At 40.0% G+C, this 17,704-nt stretch overlaps 1 protein-coding gene across 1 annotated transcript; it reads left to right on the top strand.

The window, feature by feature from the left end:
- Positions 1–1,788: 1,788 nt before the first annotated feature.
- kptn (kaptin (actin binding protein)) lies at positions 1,789–12,463 on the top strand. The gene is made up of 12 exons (XM_040012131.1): positions 1,789–2,308; positions 4,657–4,739; positions 4,827–4,911; positions 4,987–5,041; positions 6,425–6,503; positions 7,424–7,497; positions 9,176–9,282; positions 10,358–10,441; positions 10,532–10,595; positions 10,688–10,823; positions 11,495–11,668; positions 12,057–12,463. Exons 1-12 carry the CDS (start codon positions 2,107–2,109, stop codon positions 12,219–12,221), a joined length of 1,308 nt encoding a protein of 435 aa, XP_039868065.1. The 5' UTR covers positions 1,789–2,106; the 3' UTR covers positions 12,222–12,463.
- Positions 12,464–17,704: the final 5,241 nt, after the last annotated feature.

Raw genomic sequence — 17,704 nt, 5'->3', positions numbered from 1 at the left:
CTGCAGCGTTTTGCACAACCTGCAGACGATCCAGAGAACCTTTGCTTAGACACATAAACAGAGAATTACAATAATCCAAGCGTGACGAAATAAATGCATGTATAGCAATCTCAAGTTCAGAGCGAGATAGAACCGGGCTTAGCCTAGCCACATTTCTTAAATGATAAAAACAAGACCGAATCAGAGATTTCACATGCCCATCCAATGTGAGACTCGAGTCAAAGGTGACACCTAAATTCCTGATAGAGGATTTAACATAAAGTGAGAGAGGACCAAGAGCTTTCACTATCTGCGATAGAAACCTATCAGGGGCGCATACGAGGACTTCGGTTTTCCCCTCGTTGAGTTGGAGGAAATTTGCAGCCATCCAACGTTTGATCAAATCTAAGCAATCATTCAGACGCTGAAGCTTAGATAAATCCTCGGGCATAAAAGAAACGTTAAATCATTGTGCTAACCTTTACTGAACACATAACCTGATCTGCAGCAGGTTCCGAGTTAGGATTTAAAGTCTGCTGGAAGTCCCCTTTTCACTTATTCTGTTATTTACAGCATGTTTTAGGTGCATTATTGAGTCTCTGATGGGGAATACGAGTTATATGCACGAATTGTATAGCTTTCTAATGTCTAACTTGACTGGGTGAAGTGCGGAAATGTGCATGCATAAAATATCGGCATGATTCTAATCTGCTGTTGAGTATATTTTAGACTGCTTGAACAGCAGCTCACAGCGCACAGGTCACACTAAAAATACATGTTCTGTCCATCAATCAAATCATTTTCACTTTGATCTGCAGGTAAACTAAGGCGGTTCCCACATCTCATTTATTATGCTGTGAGACAATATCCTTAAATGTTTAGAGCTCTAATGTTCACCCTCCGCCGTAGAAATGATCAGAAAGCCTGTTTTAGCAGAGCAAGTTGTTCCATCCAAGCCGCACGCCTGGATAACACACAGACAACCATTCACGCCTAGAGCCAATTCAGAATCACAAGTTAACCTAAACCCACGCGTGTTTTTGGACTGTAGGAGGAAGCAGAACCCACTGCCTGGACTTGAGCAGAGGTCAGTGCTAATCACCGCACTACGCGTCTCTGGAATTTCTTCATCTGCATGAGTGGGTTAGCTCTGACCTCTGGTGGTTGAGCATCAATGTATTCATGCAACTAATTGTTTTGTTGCAGCAATCATTAATTAAACACACATGCATATAATAATACTGAATCAGGAATTGTCAAAGGTGTACGTGGAAAAAGACATTTTTAGAACTGAAATAAATGCAACCAGAAAATTAAAATCCCAGACAAAAAAACTTCAGCACACGCTTTCTTGTTTAAAAAGGAGGGATTTAGTGCCACTAGATGGCAGCACGATACAAGCGATGCACTGAATCTGTGACCCGTTTACTACACGAAGAAAAAAAGCCACGCGCTGCCTTTCATGGCGTAGTAAAGTGGAGGAATTAAACCAAACTGGGAGAAGGCTTATATTAAATTACAACCAATTTAAGCGTTTTTGTACCTCAAAAAGAATGGCTGATTTCACTCTGTAAAGGATGTGTGACATTTTAAATGCACGTAAAATGTCAGCTGGCAGCTGTGTTTTGACCACAGAATGAAGAAATTTCACGGGAACAACGACAAATCTACCTTAAAATTACTTTCTAAAATATAGCAATATTTTCAATTATTCCGATAGCGGTTTTGTCCACAGTGGCCCGGGTTTTCTCTCCCCCAAGTCCCTTATAGATATTAAATCCCATATTTCCAATGAAAGTGAACGCAGCTCGGGTCAAACCCGGATGTTTTTCTTCATGCGTACTGTCTATGGCTATTCGAGTTGTTTATTATATCTTAGAGACACTCGTTAGAGGATATGTGATATCAGAATAAAATAATATTAACTGAGTTGTTTTAGCGTCGATATGCAATTTGTGGAGAGTGTTAGCTGAATTTCGAAATGAACGAGCGGGAACATTTTTAATCCAACTCATTGTTGTGGAGTTTGAGGGCTCTGCAGCCACTACACAAGCATGAACGGGGAAAAGTCTAAATATTTAATACAAATCTTAATGTAAACCAGTGACTGTGCTTGTATCCTGCAAGATGCTCCGAGAGTCGTATCCCTTCGTGGAGGACAGTTTCAGCCGCTTCCCGTCGCAGAGCAACATTTACGGGCTGTGTCAGGCCGGGGAGCAGGAGCTGTTAGCGGCCACTCTCAAGGGGAAGGTGGTGTGTTTCAGATACCAGGAGCTGCAGCAGAAGATCCGACCAGTGGCCAAGGAGGTTCAGTTCACTTACATCCCAGGTACGCAGGGGAAAGACGGGTCAAGTGCTCAAGAACTCAAGTTTCAGTACTGAAGAAATTATGTTTATTTCTACTATTTCCTACACATTAAACATTAGACCTAGACCTCCTTTCCTGTTTCCTGGATCTTCTATCAAATAAAATAAAAATTAAATAAATAAATAAATCTTAAAAGCAATTATAGAAGACAGCATCCGTCAAAGTGGATTTTTGGATCAGAACAACTTATACCTTCTCCTGTCGTCTATAAACTCCTTACATTTGTGTGACTCTTTGAAGAGACCTGACTGTATATTAACATCTCTGTGTTAACAGTCTTTTTCTTATGGACTGACCCCTGGGTTTGGAAAATAGACTGTACATAACAGATAGGACGTAACTGCTGTCACCCATTGGTTCTGAACCGTAAGACACAATCCAGGCAATACTGTGCAGTAAACAGCAGACTTGTTCAAAGTACAGAAGTCTGCTGCAGTTAAGTCAGGGCTCCAGCATGTGATGAGATGGTCCTTGTGGAATAAGAGTGAATGGAAGTAAGTGGCTAAAAAGTAATTTGCATGACAAAAAAGCCACATAGAAACAGACAGGTTCAATGATTGGGGCCCCTGGTTTTTGGGGTCTCTGAGGTCTGACAGACTTTATCCCCTCCCCCCCTTAACAACCAATAGACGACTTAAAATGAAGCTATAGGGGCCCCAGTGAGTGGGGACTGGAAAGAACTCTTGTTTTACTCCTTTGTTGTGCAAGTACTCAGATATGTGCACATAGATGTTGCTACAGAGCTTGTCCTTAAGGTAAGGAAGCTACACAACACAATAGAAAGACTGTGTTTCAACGTAAACTGCGTGCACTGAATATTTTACTCACGTAAAATTACAGAAGTTTAACACTTCAAGCAACAACTAAACAATTGTACAGATTGTATATTTCAGAATGACCTATAGGAATGCACAAATATGGTCTGATATTAGTCTTTTTGACTCATGTCATGTTTATTATTTCAGCTCACCCGTGGTTTTCTGTTGAGATTAGATGTCACAGATAGTAGGATGAAGACTTGAAACAGTTATTGTAATGAAGATTTTTTGTTTCCTTCGCCCAATCAGTGCATCCCTTCTATATTATTATAAAATGATAAGATTGTTGATTTATGCTGAAGACTGGAATTTATTGTGTCACAGAAGCCAAAACTTTAAAACCAGCCTTCAACAAAACAGATTAAATAAAGGAGAATATACATATTCTCCTGCTGTATGCGATTTGAGACAGCATACAGCAGCGGTCCCCAACCCCTGGGCCACGCACCAGTACAAGTCCGGTCCGGTCCGTGGTCGTTTGGTACCAGGCTGCGAGAGTTGAGGCCCGGGTGTAAAATTGATGGTTTTCAGGGTTTTTATCATTATTTTTTTAACGTTTTTATCGTAAACTTGGTTTCCCTGGGTCTTTTCCAGTGTGTTATTAATAAATCTTTTCTTTTGGTTTTATTTTGTTGTATTTTTCCGCGACACTTTAAATGCCGGTCCGTGAAAATATTGTCGGACATAAACCGGTCTGTGATGCAAAAAAGGCTGGGGACCGCTGGGATACAGTATGAATAAATACAATGTAACAGCACTAAAAAGATACAAATGACAGAAAATCAAACAAAACAGAAAAAAGCAAAATAAAAAAAATAATCAGTGGCCATAGTGATCAAACTTAAATACAGTGGTACAGGGAGCTTAATAAGTGAATCGGGTAATAAATGAAGGCATTGTGATATGATCAATGAAATACTTTCACAACAGAAGAGAAAGTGTTGCTGCGTTTCATATAAATGGTGTGAAGGGTGGTGAAGAACTCTTCAGAACTGATACATGAATGTGTTCTTTATTTTAATGGTGATGTTGAATATTTACTGCTTTAATATACGTTTTATATTTCTTCTTCTAGTCTGTAGAGTTTGCGTAGAGCATACATTTTTGTTTTCGTTTTAAATGACATCACAGTGTATCTGCTGAATATATTTTGTATTCTAAAAAAGTTTTCAAGTAAACATAAAGGGTCTGAGCAATATACTGTAGATGATATTGGTGGAGGTTAACAATATAGATCTTACTCCATGAAGGAGAGCATCTCTCTCTCATTAGCGCAGAGCAACAAAACAGATTTTCTGCCTTATAATGAAACATTTTCTCTGAATATTTATCCTGTTATTTCAGAAAAAACAAACACGATAAATCATTCTGTAAGTCTGAAATAAATGATGAAGCTGTCGGTGTACGGTCGTATGTTAATTCTGTTATGATGCACGTTGTTGTTTGTAGTCGCTCAGTGCTGAAAAGGTTTGACTCTGTTTTCTTATCTAGTTGATGCAGAGATCGTATCAATCGATGCTTTCATCAAGTCTCCACCCAAGAGAGGTCTGGTGGTGGGCATCACCTTCATTAAGGTATTGTAACTTTAAAATCAGAGCGTGTGTGAAGTATGAACTGTGCCATGGTAGAAGCATACTGATTCATGGCTGATCTCCTCGCAGGACTCTGGGGACAAAGCCACTCCATTCCTAAATATCTACTGTGACTATGAACCTGGCTCAGAGTTCAACCTGGACTCTATTGCACGTGAGCGATGCATTGTCTGCGTATGTGTTGTGCTCTCGCTGACATGTCCTGATCATGTCGTGTTTCTCTGAACAGAGAGCTGCCTGAATCTGGAGCTGCAGTTCACGCCCTTCCAGCTTTACCACACAGAGTAAGTTTGCTGCTGTACAAAGATAGTTCTTGCTGACTATAGTCACCATGGTAACTAACCTTGCAGATTTTGCCACATAGTTTTAACCAAGAATTAAAAGAGAAAACCGAGCTCTTCCTGATCTCCTGCTGCAGGTTATGACGATCTCCTTTGGGCTGTTGCATCAATCAGAAATTACTAAGAGACAAATAGGCACAATACAGGTGGTGGCTGTAAGGGCTTCAGACTGAAGCTGGATATGCAAAATGTGATTTTTGGCAGTTTAACGTGAAAGATGACTCATGTAAAAGATATTCGTGATGTCTTTGCTCATGCTGTTTTTGCTTACATGGTGAAAGAGTTCAGAGTTCTAATGGCCAAAACTCTGACAGTGTCTGAGTGTACGTGCTGCTGCAGCGTACTCCTACTAATCAAGCAGCATGAAATGACACGCTGATCAATATGATGCTGGCACCTGTGTTTGGGATTCCAGCAAGGAAGAAAATCCACTTTAGTTGACGGAGCAGAAGCTTGTTTGTGTGCTTCCCCTGCTGTTATCATAGAAACAGACAGCAGAGGAATAACACACATACATCCTGGCTCACATTCAGGAGGTGAGCTGATGTCCTGCCCAAGTCTATTAGATTCATGTTGGACAGTTTAGCTTAAAAGTATCTCAGAAAATTGCTAAAAAAATCACACATTTTGTAGACATTTTAAAACAAGAATACATGGAAAACAATTAAAAGTAAATAAAAAATACATGCACAATAATCATTCTGCAGAACTGTGGACTGTTTATATGATTATCAATCATTACAAAATACAGAAACACAACTCCAGGCTGGTAGCATTACAACTTTAGCTACTTGACAACTGAGATTTCAGTGCTGTTAAATATTTAATGTTTTTCTCAAGTACTGATAAATCTATTGTTACCACATTTTATATCCTATTGCTGTGCTGAATCATCGTGTTTCTGCAGGCTGACTCAGTTTCTCAGCTGGAGTCCATCATTTTCCATGAGCTGGTACACGAATATTCATGAATGGGCTTTAGTGTCTTTATGGCTGTGCTCAGTCACTGAGCAGTTTAAGTACAGACTGTGTGTGTGTGTGTCTGGATAGTAAATGTAATGTTTTTCTCAGGTAGAGCAGGTCGTCTACCAGTCAGGGTGTCGGTAGCTTGACTCCTGGCTCCTTCTGTCTGTGTTAAAGTACCAGTACAATTAAAATGCTTAGGTATAGATAGAAGCTGTATGAATGTGTGATTGGGTGAGTGAGACTCGAAGTAGAAAGCATTTAGTGCTCAAATTAAGTAGAAATATATCGAGGTAGCAGTATATAAGTACCAGTCCATTTACCATTTTTCATGTGAGTGAGCTTGTCTCCCTCTGTCTGTCAGAGTGCAGTGTGCTGAAGGAGGGAGTGAGACGGTGTTTCTGCTAAGCGGTCATGACCAGAGGATCCACCTTTACAAGGAGGTCAGAGACAATACCAGATCAGTGCATTCTAATGACAACTTAAAATATTTGTCTCCTTCTCATCTGTGTATCAATGTATTCTCTAGTAAGTCCCTTTATCCATTATGTGGAGTCACGGTAGCAGCAGACTAAGCAGGGGATTGCAGACATTAGAGTTGGGAATCACCTCTCATGTCTAACCATCAGAAAGTAAACAGTTGGATGGCTTCTCTTTGTGTTCCCAGTGGAAGCTGTGGGGAAAAAATCTTCAAACATCTTTCTTTAAAAATATTGTTGAACATAAAGTAAAATCTGGCTTCAGCCTTTCAGAAGAGCCAAAAATAAAAATGTCTTCCACAGTGAGAGCCTGTTTACTGTGAAACCCACTCTATGTGTTGTCTAAGCTCCACTGCAGCTCAGCAGGGACACCATCCCTGGAAATTCCAGAGGGAGTGTTGGACCAAACAGCCATTGGATTTGTCTCAGTCATACTTCTGAAGCCTCATACTAGCAGAAAACAAGAACTGTGCTTTGTTCTTCCTCGTCACCTCCACTGGAAGCACATAATAAAGGGATTTTGTTATGGCTAGCATGAACAGGAGGAAAGATCACAGCAAGTAAACCCTGCTTTAGTGTTCACGCAGGAACCTGAATATAATCAGACAGGAAAAATCATTAAAAAAATTCTTTTTAAAAGAATTTTATGAAAAAAAAAGTCAGAATTCTGATTTTTGTTCCAAAACTGTGCAAAAAAAAATCCTAATCGTCTTCCATAATTTAAAATGAGACCATATAGATGCATGCAACAGAACTAATACTACAGGAAGCATTGGAGATAAAATATGATTGTAATCTGTTGTAACTTTGTATATCTGAAGATGTTTACTTTGATCATGCAAACATCAGCGTTGCATTCAGCCTGACTCTCTTGTGTCTAACAGAACGCCTCCTTGCATCAGTTTGAAGAGCAGCCAGTGGAGAGACTCTTCCCCGAGCTGCAGCAGCTTCCCAGCAAGTGAGTCCCTTCAGCTCTCATCTCTCTGGATGTGGCCGCTGGGCTGATTGGGTTTGATGAGGGATGAGCATTATGTGTTTCTCTGTTAATCAGATTCATGATTTCCCACATTATCCAGCTTACTGTTCTGATCACTGTTTGTACAGTTTGTTTGTACTCAGTTAGCAGGTCTATTACTATACACAAGAACGATAATGTCATTATAGTGTCATTTACTGAAGTTTGAGTAACGAAGGAAGCATGGAAATGTGGAAAGAATGTTTTAAGATACGAAGTTACGAAGAGGATGGTGCATATAATAACAGTCAGCAACACTGAGAGTTGAACAATGAGACAGAGACAAGTCCCACATGTTTCAGATCTATCATCCATTCTTATTCCACTTATCCGATTAAGGGTCACGACGAGGCTCGAGGCAGCTCCCATAGGGCAAGATGCGGCTACACGCTAGACTGGTTGCCAACCTGCAGCAGGGCTAACACAGAGAGACAGACACACATTCACACCCTCAGTGTGGGGAAAGTCTTCAGTTTTTGGTCTTGTTCTTTGCTCAGTGCCTTCAAAAAATGTTGGATTTGTTGTGTAATACCTGCCTGACACCTCCCATACAATAATGATTTAACGCGAAACAAATAAATACAGATAATACTAAAACTCATAAAGTGATCATTGTTATACACCAGGCAACAAAATGAAATGAATAGATTTACTGTGAAAAAGAGCTCTAAAAGAAAAAGCAGCACATCATGTCAGGACCTAAAGAAACTCAGCAAGAGATGAAAAACAAAGTCACTGATATCTGTCAGTCTGGGAAGTGTAAAAAAGAAATTTCCAAAGATGTGGGACTTCAGCAAATCACAGTGAGAGCCATTATTAACAAACAGAAAAAACCCGCAATAGCAGGAACCTTCCTACCCAGCCAGCCTACCCGAATTACTCCGAGAGTGCCAGACGCTTTCCTTTCTTTTTCTGACGGGTCAGGTAGGCTTGAATAGTTTTTTTCTTCATAAAATAAATTAAATTCATAATTTAAAAACTGAGTTTTGCATTTCCTCGGGTTATCTTTGAATATAAAAATTCCTTTGATGATTTGAAACATTTAAGTATGATAGATTTACGCAAAGCTAAGTAATCAGGAAGAGGCCAAATAATTATTCCCAGTACTGTAGCTCTTTGGGAATCACCTCGTTGGCACAAAAATATAATTTTATGCCCGTCAAACTGTCAGGCACATCTCTGGAAATTTTCCAAAGATTAAACTAATGAACTGAGAGCAATTTGTATTTTTTGTGATGGACCGCTAATAACGAACTGTCTAATGATACAAGTTAAAATTAGTTTTTTACTAAGTTGTCTATTATGTGTAGAAAGCAAAGATTCGTCCCTTGAGTTAGGTGCCTTTTTAATCAAGCTGTTGTTTATTTAGCATCATAATAATGGCTTAACAAACAAAAAGCATTTCTCTGAAAAAAGGGAAAAAGTAGCCAGTGTCCAAAGAAAAAGTTTGAATGACTCCCAGAAAGCCTGAACAAGTGTGTCTACTTTAACAATGACAAGAACGTTTGGCTTCTTGGAAGCAAACTATGATAGTTGGGTAAATACTTTTATTGTTATCGATACGAGAAAAAAACACACGTATCATCTGTAAACACGTTTTTGTTTCCTTCTCTCTGTGCAGTGTGTTATGGATGGATATACAGAGCATAGCTGGAGGCCGGCGGCTCTCGGTGTTTGGCTGTCAGAATGGCTGTGTTGGGCTAGCTGTGGTCAGCCAGACTGAGCTAGGTGAGGCGAGTGGAACGTACTTGAACGTTCCTCTTAGAGTCGCTCCATCACACGACTGTCTCATGATTCCTTAACCACCACTGACTTAGTCAAACTGAACTCCCGGCTTCTCTGCAGGAATGCTGAACATACAGTGCATCCGAAAAGTATTCACAACGTCACTTGTTACACATTTTGTTACATTACAGCCTTATTCCAAAAATAAATGAAATTCATTTTTCACCTCAAAATTGTGCACACAATGCTCCATAATCACAAGGTGAAAAACCAAAAATATGACATGGATGTACATGTAAGTATTCACAGCCTTTGTTCAGTCCTTTGTTGAAGCACCTTTGGCAGCAATTGCAGTCTCAAGTCTTTTTCAGTATGAAGCTACAAGCTAGCACACCTATTTTTGAGAAGTTTCTTCTTACAGAATCGCTCAAGCTCCAACAGGTTGGAGTGTCGGTTCACTTTCAAATCTCTCCATTCTCTTTCAATCGGATTAAAGTCTGGGCTCTGGCTGGGCCACTCACCCAAAGCTACTCCTTTGTTATGGAGGCTGTGTTTAGGGTTGTTGTCCTGCTGGAAGATGAATCTACTCCCACCCTGAGGTCCAGACCACTCTGGTTATCATCAGGAATGGCTCTGTATATTGATACATTCATCTTTCCCTCGACTGGTCTCCCAGTTCCTGCTGCATAGCGTGATGCAGCCACCACCATGCTTCGCTGTAGCGATGGTATTGGCAAGGTGGTGAGAGGTGTCTGGTTTTCCCCAGACATGACACTTGGCATCAAGACCAGAGTGAGAGTTCTTGACTATAAATCTTTAAAATGTTAAATTAGATTCTTTCCCACACGTAGCATAACATAGGTTACATTCCACCATACAATACTCTCTACAATAAAAAGTTGTCTAGTTCGATTAAAGATTTGTTGAAGTATGTTAAAAGAAGCCTAATCCTAATTACGTCCATGCAATATTAAGTTTATGGGTGTGTCTATCCATCAATTTGGCTTTATCATTGATGACTCCAAGTGTGTTTCTGTATTTGTGTTTTCAGTATTGTGTATGTGTGTGTTTATGTCAGAGGTTTTGCAGAGCTGGCGGGTCCAGTTTGACAGTCCAATCTCTACCGTGCTGCTGTTCCCTCTGAGCTTCCACACAGAGGCCGGTACGATACTCCTCTGTTACATCTGATCTCTGCTTCACTTTGTGAATCTGCAGCGCACCTCAAGATTGTCTGTTTCTTCTTCTTTTCCAGGTGTGGAAATGGAAAGCTATAACCTACTAGTGGCCAGTACCATAGAGATGGCAGTTGTGTACAGGTCAGAGACAAATGACTGGTTTTGTGCAGTTTTGCTTTCTCTCTGAAGACGAAGAAATTGTAGGTTTTTTTGTTGCATGTCTTTTATTGCAGAGATGTCCAGAAGGACGGTTTGTCCCAGGCCACATGCCTCTTGGAAAGTGACCAGTGGGATGCAGTAGTTTGTGCTCTGGTCATCGATCTGGATTTTGATGGGCAGAAGGAGGTGCTGTTGGGCACATATGGACAGGTAAGACCTTTACTAATGGATAGGCTGTATTTTATTTATTTATTTAACTTTTTTAATAAAAGTCAATGTATTTATCCATCTCTTAATACTTAAACCCTTGGCCTGAAGCCCTTAGCTCCATGATTGATGGTTGCCATTGAACACAAATCTTTTTCACTGCTTGCCACTTAAGATAAAGGCTCAGTCATTTCATGGAAATGCTACTTATTGTAGGTCTTAACTGGGAAAAAAGGAGTGCATTTATTGAACTACTTGTAGCTGTAGAAAAATTATTTCTACTCTGGTGATTAGTTTCACCAGCGGGATGCTGTGGATGTGTGGGATTGACTCAAAACAAACTGCACTGTTTGTTCACAGCAAAGAAGGAAGATATGAGCCGGTGCATTGTTGTGACTTCTTGATCTGTTTTTAATAGTTTTTGAATATAAATGGACCTCGCTGGCTCAGAGGAATAAATGAAACATAGGCACCGTATCGTTAGCAGGATACACTAACAGCTTTCTGTCTTCATGGGATTTTCTGATTGTAAGAATATAGAAGATCTGCTCATGAATAAAGTGGCAAAGTAGGTACGGAGGAAGTGAGTATGATTGAAAGGGAAAGATTATAGGTTTTGTTTTTTGATTTAAAATGATAGATTTATATATAAATCCTCTTTTTCTATAATGCAGGAATTGCTGTGTTATAAATTCCAGCCCATGGGAAGTGGACAAAATGGACAGTTTCAGCTGCAGTGGAGACGGAGCTTCAAAAGTCCTTTGCTGTCCCTCATATACTTGGATTTAACTGCAGATGGTTTGAGAGAGCTGGCTGTTCTCACACTGAAGGGACTGCACATCTTACAGGTTTGTAGCTGAAACCTGTGTGACAGTCATGGTACTGTGTAGCGTCCTCATGGTCACTGCCTGCTGAACTCAAGCTAAGAAGAAGTATTTGAGCTGACATCGAGTTGCCAGCTGCAGAACTTTAAACGGAAAATGATTTCATGTGGTTTTTAGCCCACGTTTATGACTTCATTAATGATTTTAGTTGGATTTCGCCTTCAGAATGAGCTTTTGTGATTCAAGTGCTATTCTTCATCACTGAGCAGCTGGAATGAGAAAGCATCCATATTAAGCTCCAAAGAAAAAGAATCACCATGATCTGCTTGTGGAAAAATAAATATCTTAATCCACACGTTAGCGTTGTCACCCCTGCAGACACTCATTATTTCACTCCCCTTTGTCTTTGCAGCACAGTCTCTCCAGCACCGCTGATTTGGTCCTTGAGCGGCTCACACAGAGGGTGTCAGCACTAATGGCCAGCTCGGAGGTGGAGTCAGCGAGAGCACAACACACTGAAGACAATGAGGCTCCAGCTCAGAAACTGGAGTGTATAATGCAGACACCCTCAGATTAACAAATGTATTGCATTTTTCTCCCCACGTGTAAATCCTGGTGGTTCAGAATGAAATCTCTTAAAGGTGCAACGTGAAGATTTTTCTCAGGGGTTCATCTTCTTGGAGGCTGATGAGAGACACTGGTTTCAGAAGTCATATGTAACTGCTCAGGTCTGCTTCATGGTATAGTTGTAAAAAAGGCTGAATTCTGACATGATGACAGTGTACAGTTATTTGCAGGTAATAAAGGACATCATATTTATATCCTGTTTTTGTCTGATTTGATCTTTCCCTGTGTCAAGGAGGTTAGCTGATTGGTTTGTTTGTTTTTATGGTTTAGCAGATTCAGTAGAGTGATAAAGTTAAATATTTTCTGACATTTTATTTATAATAAAACACATTGTTACTTCTGTAACATGCCGCAAGTTGCCATCTTAAGTATGCTGCTTACACTTAAAGTCTAGCTCAGTGCAGAACAGTTACCAAGCGTTCGCTCCTCCAGAAGGTGATTATTTTGATTAATAATGCTACAGCTTTACTGCTCATGACACTGGTTACTGTGGCTCCTCAAGATGAAAACAACAAATCACATCATTCAAAAATGCAGAAAATGTGCAAAGCTGGACAAAAAATGCTTTTCTACCAATATAGATAACCTGATCTGGCTTTCATTTGTTAAGCTTTGTATTCTTTTAGGCATAAGTAGTAATGGCTTCACTCTGACAAGATACCACTTTTTCTAAATTATTCTTTAACAATATAAACATTGCAAACTTATACCCCAGCAAACATGCTCCTTTGCGCCCCAAATGAGGACAAGGTGGGCAGACCCAGCCCACACAAACCAGAGCAGAATGTGGGCGGCAATACCAGTGTCCAAGGTGGAGCTTGAGGCCCAGATTAAGCAGAGTGGCCAACCAGACCCCGTGGTTTGGGGCCCAGATATGCCCCAAATTTCACACTACTGGGACTGAGACCACCATGATGAATTACTGCCAGTGTGGAAACTGGACCAGAATGTTATAAGATACTTGCAGTCACTTTTTTATTCACAAAGGATTTTTACAGTTTTTATTCATTTATTGTTTTTTTAAACACACTGGATGCATTTGCTGACACAACCGAGAAGGCATTTATGTCCCCTCCAAAGCGCAAACCAGGCAGATTTTGCTTGACAGTCACACGTAAAAAAAAAAAAAAAAATCAAACTACAAAACTCTAGCACCACTTGGCCTCAAAGAGAAAATAAGAACTCAAATCCTATCAACAGCTTAGTCTCTTGGAAAATGGAATATGGCTGCTTAGTTAAATTTTATTTATATAGCGCAACAACATCACAACAGTCGTCTCAAGGTACTTTATAATGCAAGGTAGAGACTCTTCAATAATACAGAGAAAACCCCAGAAATCAGATGAGCCCCTATGAGCAAGCGCCTTGGGAGAGTGGGAAGGAAAAACCCATTTTCAACAGGAAGAACCGGACAAGACATGCTGAGAGTAAATAATGATTAAATGCAGAGTGGTGAAAAAGCTGAGTAAAGAACAAACAGTGCATCATGGGAATCCCTAGACCTATTGCAGGGTAACTAAGGGAGGATTCTGGATAACCTGATCCAACCTTTATTCTTTTTAAAAAAAGGAAAGTTTGAAGCCTAATCTTAAAAGTAGAGATAGTGTCTGTCTCCTGAATCCAAACTGGAGCTGGTTCTGCAGAAGTGGGGCCTGGAAGCTGAAGGCTCTGCCTCCCATTCTGCTTTTAAATACTCCAGGAACCACATTATTTATTTAAAAGCACCTTTCAAGACACCCAAGGACACTTAATATAGAATAAGACACATAATAGAACAATGACAATGAAGAACAATAAAAAAAAACAAAAAGCACAAGATAAAATAATTAGTTTACAGTGAATATGCAGATTTGAACAGATGGGTTTTGAGTTGGGATTTAAACTGAGGGAGAGAACCAATGTTTCTTATATCTGGGGGTAGAGAGCTCCACAGGCTGGGAGCAGAGCAGCTGAAGGCTCTGCTTCCCATGGTGAGGCCGAAAGAAGGCAGAGCAAGTTGGATAGAAGAAGATCGAAGTGAGCGGGCAGAAGAAGTAATGCTTAACAGATCAGAAAGGTAAGGAGGTGCTCCTCCTATTATGAAGACTAGAGGGCCTAAGACCGAGCCTTGGGGAACACCAGAAGTGACTGGGAATAGACGAGAGCACACATGTAAGTCAGCAGTCCTGCATATTCATTTAATATGCACACTGAAGGACATATTCTGGTCAAAAACGACTCCTAGATTCTTCAGTGTTACTGGAGGCCACTGTAATGCCATCCAGAGTAAGAATCTGGTCAGAATCAGACAGTGTAATAAAACAATGGTTTTATCTTCTCCACAGTAGTCACCTGTTGTTATTCTCCATGGGCAGGGGAGTATGTATGAGCGTGGTCGTGGTGCTGGTCTCTTGATACTCTACAATGAGGGGAAAGTAGAAAAATATCTAAAACTATGCCTCATTTGAGTCCATTGTTTTACAATAGACTCCCACTATACTTGATAAGTCTATCGCCTACCCAAGTTGAACAAGGACTTCTTAAGTGAATTTTCTGAGTTTGCTAATTCAGTCTGTTCCATGTCCTGAAATGTTTTTCTGCTGGGTGATTTTAATGTACGTATGGACTATCACTAATAATCTTACAGGGGATTTCACATCATCTCAATAGTTTTGGCCTGGAGCAATTTGATTTTTCCCATCCACTCTTAAGTTCATATTTTTAGCCTTATCTGTTGTTCTGTTATTCCTCAGAACTGAGTAACATCTGACCTCTATATCAGTCCATAAGCTGTTTTTTAATGTTATTATCTAAACAAACTCTTTTCACTCTATTTCATATTGCAACATTAAAAACATTGATACCACTGCCTTTTCCAATGGAATTGACAGCATGCATAATAGACTCAGTTTATCTATTTCTGATGAACAGGTATCCTTTAACAATAGACTACACGGTCTTCTGCTCCTTTGAAATTTTGAACTGTTTTTCACATCCAGTCCACTCCCTGCTTCACCCCGAAATTGCCTCAGCTTAAAGTTAAAGGCTGCCACTTGGAACACCTCCATACAAAGACCTGTCTCGTTGTTCTTAAGAATATGCTCTTTAAGGATGCTCTGTCTACAGCTAAATCTGAATATTATGCAACACTAATCAGGTGTGCTGAATACTAGGGCTCTTTCTGCTGCTGTAAAAACACCACTCTTTAACCACTTGAGCCCCTCTTTTCTTTCTAGCACCGAACTCCTGACTTTAGAGGAAATATCTGGATTTGTTAAGAAAATTAAACCTACCTCTCATTTTTACCCACTTCAATTCATGTGGTTAAATTCCATTTGTCCTGTTCTTCTACTTTAATAATTGTCATTATATTGTCTTCCCTAATCTACATCTCAAAACAGCTGGGATAATTCCAGTTCTTAAGAAACCCATTGCAAACCAAAATAGTTATTGTCCAGTTACAAATATACTTTTTTTTTTACTCTCACCTCACTAACAATCATCTGAACAATTTCAGTCCGATAAAAACAAAAGCTATAAATCCAAGCAGGAATCATATAAGCAACATGCAGGATGGGAAACAACAGTATGACGCAACAAAGACCTGAGGCAAACTGTGCTTAAATATACATAAGAGGCGGTCAGGGAGAGACAACAGAGCTGGGGAAAACAAGGAGCAGGTGAACTGAATAAAACTAACGAGACATGGGAAGTAATACTAAATACAAGGTACAAGGCTGACACTGGGCTTTTAACCATATTCTTGCAATAATTCTGTCTCTATATGCTGACAATTCTCTAATCTCTTGAGTAGCCCTCATCTTTGAAACTCACTCCTGCACTGTTCATGGAATTTATTTCTCCCTTCCTTTCTTGTATATTTGTCACACTTACTTGTTTCAGATTATCAGACAAAAATTAACCTAAGTAAATATAAAATGCAGTTTTTTAAACTTGTTACATTTATTACAGGAAAAAAGCTATCCAAACATGGATGTACGTGGAAATGATGTAATAATAATAATAATAGATTGGATTTATATAGCACTTTTCAAGGCACCCAAAGCGCTTTACAATACCACTATTCATTCACTCTCACATTCATACACTGGTGGAAGCAGCTACGGTTGTAGCCACAGCTGCCCTGGGGCAGACTGACAGAAGCGAGGCTGCCATATCGCGCCATCGGCCCCTCTGGCCAACACCAGTAGGCAAGTAGGGTAAAGTGTCTTGCCCAAGGACACAACGACCAGGACAGAGAGCCCAGGGGATCAAACCGGCAACCTTCCGGTTACAGATGCGATTGCCAACCCCCTGAGCCACGGTCATAATAATAAATTAACTGTGATTAACCACATTTAGTGGTCAAGCCAAGCTGACTAGCATCACCAAAGCCTGATTACTGTCAAACCTGTTGAAATGAGAAAACACATAAATAAAATCTTGTCTGACAAAGTGATGTAGGCCAAAACATCCCAAAAAGCAACACATGATGTGTCATGTATGTCCTAAACCACAGGTGTCGAACTCCAGGCCTCGAGGGCCGGTGTCCTGCAGGTTTTAGATGTGTCCTTGATCCAACACAGCTGATTTAAATGGCTAAATTGCCCCCTCAACATGTCTTGAAGTTCTCCAGAGGCCTGGTAACGAACTAATCATTTGTTTCAGGTGAGATCTAAAACCTGCAGGACACCGGCCCTCGAGGCCTGGAGTTTGACACCCCTGTTCTAAACAAACTCATGAACAGCTGAGAAACAACATCATTGAGGTCCTTTAGTGTAAGAATGGTTACAAAGCCATTTCTAAGACTGTGACACTCTTTAACCACAATGAAAAAAAAGACTATGATACTTATTCAGGAACATACATATATTGAAGCTGACATGTTTTAAGTGGATATCTCTGTAATGTTACAGTATTGTACAAAACAAAGTAAAATAATGAAATAATAATAAATAGTAAAATAATGTGATATTTAGAACTGCCATATATTATTGACCATATGCCAATAGATTGTCAGTAGAAACAATGGTAGTAGTTTTAAATAGCTTTATGCGGTGTGGATATGCTGACAATACACACCACACACAAGAATCCTAGTTTCTATGTTATAAAGTCAATTTTCAACCAACAAATCATTAGGTTGACCTGGAAGACCTTGGTGTGTATGTGTCTGTGTGCATGCGTGTTCCAGTTCTTGCTATCTTGGTGGGGACCAAAATCTGAAATTTACTATACTGGTGGGGACCAGCAGCCCACGTGGAGACCAAAATCCAGGTCCCCACGGGGTTGAAGGCATTTTTCACACTCAAAATGTGGTTTTAGTTTCAGGATTACAGTTGGGTTATGGTTAGGTTTAGGGGAAAAGGCTAGGAAAAGCATTATGTCAATGAGATGTCCCCACTAGGATAGCAACACCTGATGTGTGTGTGTGTGTGTAAAGCTGTAGTATAG

This window comes from Simochromis diagramma, unplaced genomic scaffold, assembly GCF_900408965.1.
Source record: "Simochromis diagramma unplaced genomic scaffold, fSimDia1.1 OVJJ01000123.1, whole genome shotgun sequence".
Taxonomy (NCBI): Eukaryota; Metazoa; Chordata; class Actinopteri; order Cichliformes; family Cichlidae; genus Simochromis; species Simochromis diagramma.
Note: the sequence above shows the minus strand (reverse complement) of the source record. Positions and strands in the feature narration are given on the sequence as shown.

What these genes read in the sequence shown, in the direction of transcription:
- kptn (XM_040012131.1), top strand. Translation starts at nt 2,107, where the DNA reads ATGCTCCGAGAGTCGTATCCCTTCGTGGAGGACAGTTTCAGCCGCTTC. An exon ending in CAACCTGGACTCTATTGCAC is followed by an intron (nt 4,912 to 4,986) that starts GTGAGCGATGCA and finishes TTCTCTGAACAG; the next exon opens with AGAGCTGCCTGAATCTGGAG. An exon ending in AGGGACTGCACATCTTACAG is followed by an intron (nt 11,669 to 12,056) that starts GTTTGTAGCTGA and finishes TTGTCTTTGCAG; the next exon opens with CACAGTCTCTCCAGCACCGC.